This window comes from Abramis brama (genome assembly GCF_963993115.1).
Source record: "Abramis brama genome assembly, chromosome: 11".
Classification (NCBI taxonomy): Eukaryota; Metazoa; Chordata; class Actinopteri; order Cypriniformes; family Leuciscidae; genus Abramis; species Abramis brama.
Genome location: NC_139973.1, coordinates 4,865,248 through 4,874,495, shown reverse-complemented (window position 1 = coordinate 4,874,495; position 9,248 = coordinate 4,865,248). Strand labels below are relative to the sequence as shown.

The window sequence follows — 9,248 nt, the reverse complement described above, 5'->3', positions numbered from 1 at the left end:
AGAATTGGAAGCTAAGTGTAATTGGATGAACGAAGAATCAAATAAGTGATAAATTGCAAATCCTATTTTTATTACGGATTTTCAGTTTATTTATTAAAATCTTCCCTAGGCAGGGACGGATTATGGCGATGATGTGCCCTGGGCACGGATGTCTCAAAGGCCCCCTTCACCAATTTTTTGGACAACAGTGTTGCACCTGTATGCACAGGCGTTGCAATAGGGCAGGCAAGCCAGGCATTTTAAGGGGGCCCCCGAGGGCTGATCATTTAAACAATCAGAAATGTTAATATTAAGACGCAGCAACATCTCTGCATCCCCCTTAGTGGGGCCCCTCTCTCGTTACGCTCGTTATGCTTTTACCTTTTTCAAACTGGTGCAGCGCTTACTCGCGGTAGGTAGAAAATGCATGATTTGATTTGTTAAACATGAAAAGGACTTATCCGTCTGGCATGGCAGCTCGCTCTAACTTTAACCTAGATAAATGCATATCCAAAGTGTTTGTGCGGAGTGTGCAGCGCGCACTGCATGGCAGGCGTCGGCGCGAACACTTGCATTTTCCTATCAACAGTGGAAACAACTTGAAATACTCAATATTTTATGGTCATATATACAGAAAAAAATAATATATCAGTCGCAAGTAGCTACTTTTATTTTTGTAAACTCACAATAACAAGAAAAGGTTGTGCTTTAACAAACAGGGCGCGCTTTCATGGTCTCCGTGGCGTGAACTGGAGCGCGTCTCAAAAAATGAACTGAAACACAGTGTATAGCCTCACAGACATGATTAATATTTCTATATAAAGCTTGAAATGTCCACTTTTAAACGAAAAAATTCGAATCGAAAGCAAATACCGTCTGATTGGGCTGATATGATATGAAAGGTGCATTTCTCTCTAAAGGCGCATCCACTTTACAGCGGAGATATAGATATGTTTGCAGCCGACACTAATTTAGAAATATATATATATTTTTTATTAAACAATAAAAATGACTAGTTTTTTTAGACATATTATCATTAGCCTGCTTTTGCCGGTGCTTTGCGGCAAGATTTATTAAATCTTTATGCATGCGCTTGAGCGCGGAATAGGCCATATGCCTCCATGCACTCAGTATTTAAGCAGAAATTAATATTAACGTGAGATTAGTCGACTAATTGCTTAAATGAATGACTTCTAGTCGACTAGAAAAATTCTAGTCTTGAAACTTGGTTGTGGTTTTAAACTCATTTTTGTTTTGTTTTTTGAGTAACCGTCTTCTACACGTGACTTTTATATTACGCAATGTTTTTCACTCGCCTCTAGATGTCCCTCTCAACAGCGCAGCAATACATTAAAATTATTTATTTGATTTATTTACTAGTTAATACTTTGCAACTGCAAAAAAAAAAAATCACATTATTCCTCAATATTTAACACAATTTTACTGAAAATAAAATTACAATTAAAATAATTATTTGAAAATAATAGACACAGTAAATTTGACAGGGCCCCCTGCTGGCCCAGTGCCCTGGGCAAGTGCCCAGTAGGCCCGTGCGTTAATCCGTGCCTGTCCCTAGGTTATTTTTATTTGATTCTGTTAGGAGAGTTTACAGGTGAACGGGTCAAAATTGCACTTTGGACATTTTCACCTGGAATTATGATTAGTCAAAATTGCATTGCAGATACTTTAAAGTGAATTATCACCAGTCCATTATGCATTCCAGATATCTTATGTTAGTTTTAGACAGTCACAAGCAACTAGTGTTGTGAACTTAGAATCGAAAGACCAGGAGACTTGGTTGTTTCTTCAGCAGGTTTCTTTATTTGAGGACACGAGCCGTCGGCAGCTGCAGTCACCAAGCCTGACGTGAATGTTCTCTTACAGTTTATATACATTTAGGGGCAGGAACCGAAAAAGACGGTTTAGGAACCGGTTTTAGACTGAGAGCATTGCCCACCCTAATCCACTCAGCATATCTATTCAAACACTGAGACCCGAGTACAGGACTGGCTGGACTTTCTTGCTAAAACACAAACTCCAAGAGTTTCAGTAAAACGTCTCCGGTTACTATCGTAACCTCGGTTCCCTGAGAGGCGGGAACGAGACATTATGTCAAAGACGTATATGGGAACTCCCTTCCTCCTCATTTTCACTGAAATCTTATAGGCTAACGCCAGCTGGAGACAGCTGGCCAATTGACGCGAAACATGCAAATGCTGACCGGTCCGCGGGCAGTATAAATAGCATGGGCGCGACAATTACGTCAGAATCAAGACTGAACGCTAGCACAGCTGATCAAACGGCGAGCACGGCGGCTGACGTAATGTCTCGTTCCCGCCTCTCAGGGAACCGAGGTTACGATAGTAACCGGAGACGTTCCCTTTCAAGGCGGTCACTTCAACATTACGTCAAAGACGTATATGGGAACTGTATAGAATCCCGCCGTGAGAGCAGTGAAGATAAGCCCTAAACGGGGTCAAGCTACACTCCCACGAGAGACAACAGTTCTAAGCCAGCAGCGCCGCTAGGAGCACTCGAACTGATGGCGAAGCTAGACCAAGAAACGTCTGTTCCGACCTACCAAGTTGCATATCCAATGCAATGAAGCGAAGGCTGCACTGGAGGGCAGCACAACACCATAAGCACTCAAGCACAAGAGTTAACACAGTGTCGACGGCAATAGCGGTGACAGCTGCATAACCTTATAGCCATACACAGAGTTAACAGAAATTGAAAACTACTGTGTAATGCGGAAACAGCTATGTAACATTATAGTCATAACACAGAGTTAGCAGCAATGGTAACTCTGCATAATGCAGACTACTGCACAGCTGGTGGAAACAGTTCATGAGTACATTAATAAAACTCACCAAACCCACGACGCTATAGGCAGTGCATAAAACTTGAACCCCTGGCGAACGTGTTCTGAGAAGACAGCCAGCATACCTATATCCCGTAGGCATTAAATCACATGAAAAGCGTCGAATTCAGTGAGAAAGTCTCAGTCCCTAGTACCATCCACCAAGCACACAAACAGCTAGTCAGACTGCTGCCTGGTGGTCCACGTACATCCGCAAAGCCCTTACAAGGCTAACAGCACTCTGAGCATCAGCATCATGTGAGGCTGACAGCTTCAGCAGAAGGCGGGCAAGGATAAATCTGTGCTCTGAACGGTGTAAGCGTCTTCGGAACGCAGTTTGGTATCGGACGGAGAGTGACGCTGCAGTCACTAGGTCCGAGACAATGTAACATCATTCAATAGAATGAGCGTAGGTCTCCAAGTGCTTCGCTGGGGCGAGAACAGGTGGAAAGGTCCTTCTCAAGGAGATCTCTCAGCACTTATTAGTGTGAAGTGTCTTGCTCAAACGAAGGACCCAACAGCGGACACACAAGAAGGTTCCACAGCTTGGGGCTGGGGTGCCAATCGTGCCGATCGCCTGTAGAAGCAGGACCTTACTGAGGGGGATTGTCATGGGGGGGGCCCATAACTCTCTCAGGTCCGTGAACCGGGGATGATAGGCCAGCAAGGGGGTCACGAGGAAACTGACACTCCCTTGTAGAACATAGTCCGATGTTCTATAGCCGATGTACAGAAGTGCAATTTAACACATAACTGAATGTACATAAACACAGTGCCAGTGGCCGTAGCGACAACAACTGTGAATATACGCAGTTAGATAATAGCCCCATAATAGCATAGCACCTCAGAAGTACACAAACACAGTCGTAGCCGTAGCTAGAACTGTGAGTATACGAGTTAGTACAGAATAGCCAGTTGCAGTGAAGGAAACGGGGCAACATAACAGCGTAGCACCTGTACGTAACAGCATCGGTCGCTGTAGCGCCAACTATACGCAGTAGCTCAGTATAGGCACTGAAGGATACGGGGCAACACCGCAGCATGAACACATCCATGTGCAATAATGCAGCGCAGGTCGCCGTATCGACAGAGACTGTGAACATGCACAGTTCGACTGGGATAGCTAGTTGCACTAGATACAGGGCAACATGACAGCATAACACAAGTGCGTAAGAATAGTGCATCCATGTATGTACATAACGCAGCGTAAGTCACCATAGCTGAGATGCACAGTTAGATCAGGATGGCTAGCTGCACTGAAGGAAACAGGGCAGCATTACAGCCTAACACATCCGTGCACGTACATATATCCAGAAACTGTGAATATGCACGGTTAGATTAAGATAGCTAGTTTTGCACTGAAGGAACAGGGCAACAAAATAGCAAAAACACGTCCTTGTACGTACATAAGTGCAGTGTAGTCGCCGTAGCGACAGAACTGTGAATATGCATAGTTAGATAGGACAGCTGGTTGTTGCACTGAAGGATAGAGGGCAACATAACAGCATAACACATCAGTGTGCACATTTAGAACATCTGTGTGTATAATGCAGCGCTAGTCATCGAAGCGACCGAACTGCATGAACAAGCGGAGTTCAAACACAATGGTCAGTTACGTTGAGGGCAACATAACAGCATAACGCTTCAGTGTGTACACAGATGCAGCGCAAGTCGCCGTGGCGACGACTGTGACTATGCACAGTTAGATAGGATAGCTAGTTGCACTGAAGGATACAGGGCAACGTGATAGCATAGTTACATTGATGCTGTACAAGCACAGCGTCAGAGGCATAGCGACATCGACGTCGTTAATCAGAATAGCCGATTGCACTGAGGATACAGGGCAATATATAACGGCATAAATCATAGACACATAGCAATGTACATAACACAGCGTCAGTGGCAGCCCACAACAACTGTGAATACACAGTAATCAGAGTAGCCAGTTGCACTGAAGGAACAGGGCAATATATAACGGCGTAATTGTAACACATATCAGTGCGTAGTGTGTACACAGCGTCAGTTGCGTCGCACAGCAACTGTGAATACGTAGTAATCAGAATAGCCATATGCACTTTAGGATACAGGGCAATATATCACGGCAAAAATCATAACACATATGAGTGTGTAGTGTGTACGTAAACACCGCGTCAGTCGCATCGCGCAACAACTGAATACGCACTGTGTAATAATCAGAATAGCCATTGCACTGAATGATACAGGGCAATATATAGGCTAATGGCATAAATCATTACACATAGAGTGCGGTGTGTACAACACAGCGTCAGTTGCATCGCGCAACAACTGTGAATACGTAGTAGTCAGAATAGCCATTTGCACTGAAGGATACAGGGCAATATACAACGGCAAAATTCATAACACATATCAGTGTGTAGTGTGTACGTAAACACAGCGTAGTTGCATCGCGCAACAACTGTGAATACGTACTGAGTAGTAATCAGAATAGCCATTGCACTGAATGATACAGGGCAATATATAATGGCATAAATCATTACACGTAACAGAGTGCGGTGTGTACATAACACAGCGTCAGTTGCATCACGCAACAACTGTGAATACGTACTGTGTAGTAATCAGAATAGCCATTGCACTGAAGGATACAGGGCAATATACGGCAAATTCATAACACATATCAGTGTGTAATGTGTACGTAAATACAGCGTCAGTTGTATCGCGCCACAACTGGAATAAGTACTGTGTAGTAATCAGAATAGCCATTGCACTGAAGGATACAGGGCAATATACAACGGCAAAATTCATAGCACATATAGTGTGTAGTGTACACATAAACACAGCGTCAGTTGCATCGCGCAACAACTGTGAATACGCAGTGGTCAGAATCGCCATTGCACTGATGGATACAGGGCAATATACGGCAAATTCATAACACATATCAGTGTGTAGTGTGTACTTAAACACAGCGTCAGATGCATCGCGCAACAACTGAATACGTGGTATTACGTGCTGTGTAGCAATCAGAATAGCCATTTGCGCTGAAAAATACAGGGCAATATATAGTGGCATAAATCCTAACACAACAGTGTGACGCGTGTACGTAACACAGAGTCAGTTGCATCACACAACAACTGTGTCTTCGTAGTAATCAGAATAGCCAATTGCACTGAAGGATACAGGGCAATATCGCGGCATAAGCATAACACACACATATCAGTGTACATAAACACAGCGTCAGTGGCAGCACAACAACTGTGAATGTTGTAATCAGAATAGCCATTTGCACTGAAGGATACAGGGCAAAATATAACGGCACAAATCATAGCACATATAGTGTGCAGTGAGTACATAAACACAGCGTCAGTGGCGTAGCGACAACAACTGTGAATACGTAGTTGAATGGCCAGTTGCACTGAAGGATACAGGGCAATATAACGGCACAAATCATAGCACATAACAGTGAGCAGTGTGAACATAAACACAGCGTCAGTGGCGTAGCGACAACGACTGTGAATATGTAGTTAAATCAGCATGGCCAGTTGCACTGAAGGATACAGGGCAACATCAGCTGTAAGCACATCAAAATGTAATGTTACGTAGGCCCAGCGTCAACAGCATAAGCGGTAACGACTGCGCAACAACACTCACCGGATTGCGGCTGTGCACTTCCATTGTCAGAGCGAGGCGGCTAGAGACCTCTCTGCTAGAGATCTATAGCATCCGTACTTTTTTTTTCCCTTTTAGACACGGAGCCATGGCCTTTGCCTCGTCTCTCTAGACGCGCGTCTTGCGCACGACTACCAAGGGACGCCGTGGAAGACGGAGTCTTCTTGAAGTAGCCTGGCTGAGATACCGGGCTGAAGTATTCCTATCAACAGGGGCTATCGCGTCGAGTCCTTCTAGCGAGCCCGCGAAGAGGACCGGAGTGGCGACGGGCAGCGTACTCGTCCTAGGGCGGGAGAGGGCCCACCAGCGGCCTGCTGGCGGCAGTGGGCCTCATCCCCGCGGATTCCCGGGTTTATTCCCCTGAGGGCGCGCACTGTCCGGCACATGCCCGTCGTCCGTGAGTGCGGCCTCGGTTGAACTTGTTAGGGTAGAGCGAGTCGATAGGACCCGCACATATCTGGCATGTAAGTTAGCAGCCATCGGATGCGGGGAGGAAACATGGTGAGTAACCTCTATTGCAACTTCCACGATGACTTCAGATAAGACTTCTAGCGTGAAGAAAGAGATTCTGACGTAATTGTCGCGCCCATGCTATTTATACTGCCCGCGGACCGGTCAGCATTTGCATGTTTCGCGTCAATTGGCCAGCTGTCTCCAGCTGGCGTTAGCCTATAAGATTTCAGTGAAAATGAGGAGGAAGGGAGTTCCCATATACGTCTTTGACGTAATGTTGAAGTGACCGCCTTGAAAGGGAACAGGACTGACCAGAGTCTTTTGCTAGAAAACTCTGATAATCATAATTTATACCTAACCTTAACATGCTAAATTCAATGTAAACCTAAATTAAACATTTTAATACATTTGCATTCCCACACTAGTCAAACTCTTGTTTGATTGCATTCGGATATATGTTCAATTATTCCTTTAGGATTTTTTAAATTATTTTTGGTCAGACAATTTCATCATGGCTATAGTCACCCTGAATTATAACTAGTAAAAATGTCATTAGATACCTTGTGTGCAAATTATTACGATTACACTTTAATTTAATTTGTCCCTGTTACAGTGTAATTATACATTTAAAGGAATAGTTCACTTAAAAATGAAAATTATCTCATCATTTACTCAGGTTTGAAACAAGTGAGTAAATGATGATAGAATTTTCATTTTTAAGTGAACTATTCCTATAGTAGTACTGAGTAAAATTAATTAACTGCATGCACTTACGATAGGGTTTGGTTTAGGGTTAGTTGCATGTTTAATTTATAGTTATTATTACTATAGTAAATAACAAGGACGGTCCGTGTAGAAAACAATATTACATTAGTTTGACTATTAGATTTATGTTAGACATATTTAATTAGACTATTATCATTCATCTAGTATTCAGTCGGAACTGCATTACATGTAATTTAAATTAAATTGTGGCTAGTCAGAATTGACCCAAGACTTGTGAAGCTAGAAGCTTTCAAAGAACAAACTGCCTACTGCAGCTTCCAACTAAAAGTTTTCGCCCCTTTTTTACAACTGCGTCGTTTTCTGTGGGCGTGATCTGCCTCTATAACGGTGCAGGCCAGAGATTTCAGACTGACAAACTGCAAGAAGGAAAAAGAGTGTCATGCCTGAAGGGTAAAAGCTGTGAGGTGGGCTATTTCTCTTTCTCGGGCTGACTGACTTATTGATCTGCAGTGATCAGGCATCCGATTCATCTGCAGATTTTCACTAGTCCATGCGCCAATGCAACGTGACTTTCAATCAAGAGCGCATGTTGAATTTGAGTTGCAAATCGCTGCATTTGTAATCGTATCTTGACTTTGAAAACATTTGCCTTCAAACCAACAGACCACAATGTCGCACGTTGATTCAGGGCCGAAAAATGACTCGGACTCGGAAAAGAAGACTGAACCAGCCCAGGACAGTTCATCGGGAGAAATGGACGTCCCTAAAACGAAATTACTGGACGCCAAGGCAATCTTATGGACTTTCGGCAAATGTCTCACTGCCATGTTGCCTGTTTACCTGGCTGGTTACTATCGCATGAGCACTAGTTTGGTGGTGTTTGGGATGATGGTTTACGCAGGATGGAAACATTCTCGTGAGGCGAAGGAGGCGAGACTGAGGTCCGCTATACAGTTACTCAACGATGAGCAAGAATACATATCATCCAAATCATTTAGAAGTAGAGGAGACCTGCCTTCTTGGGTAAGAATGCATAAAAGTGCGTCTTTTGATAGGTGAATAAAAATAAACACTCCAGCACTGTTATTAATGCATAACCTCTGAATAAGTCCACCTATATTTATACTAAGAGAGAAATATTCAGTGATTTTATGTAAAACACAACTGCATCGCTCGCTACAAAAAAAGAAAAAAAGAAAAAAAAAGAGTAGCGATGTCCGAATCGCGAACGATTTGTTTTTCCAGTCGGTTCATTTGAATGAATCAGAGTCGTGCGGCTTTTGAAATCTCTTCGCATAGAAGTCAAACTGAGGAGGGTTACATTTAAGAATTATAAACAACCACAATATGTGACGCAACCTAATCGACAAAATAGTGAAAACAGCAGTATTTTACAGAAAAAAAAACTATTTTACCGAGACACACACACACAAAGAAAAGCCTCGCGATTACTTCTCTTTGGAACGAATCATTTTTTTTAAACAGTTCATTGTTTGAACGAATCGATTCGATAATGAATGAATCTGATTCCCGAATGCTGCTAAAGAGTAGGAGTGGTCTGCAGATTTAGAGGACATGTTTAGACCTG

At 43.3% G+C, this 9,248-nt stretch overlaps 1 protein-coding gene across 1 annotated transcript in view; it reads left to right on the top strand.

Moving 5' to 3' along the window:
* The first annotated feature begins 8,021 nt into the window (after positions 1–8,021).
* Positions 8,022–9,248, top strand: part of esyt1b (extended synaptotagmin-like protein 1b) — a 35,178-nt gene continuing 33,951 nt past the window's right edge. Inside the window, exons 1-2 of the mRNA XM_084128157.1 lie at positions 8,022–8,124; positions 8,324–8,683. Coding sequence (XP_083984283.1) covers positions 8,330–8,683 — 354 coding nt within the window. The 5' untranslated portion in view covers positions 8,022–8,124; positions 8,324–8,329. The remainder of the gene's footprint in view (positions 8,125–8,323; positions 8,684–9,248) is intronic.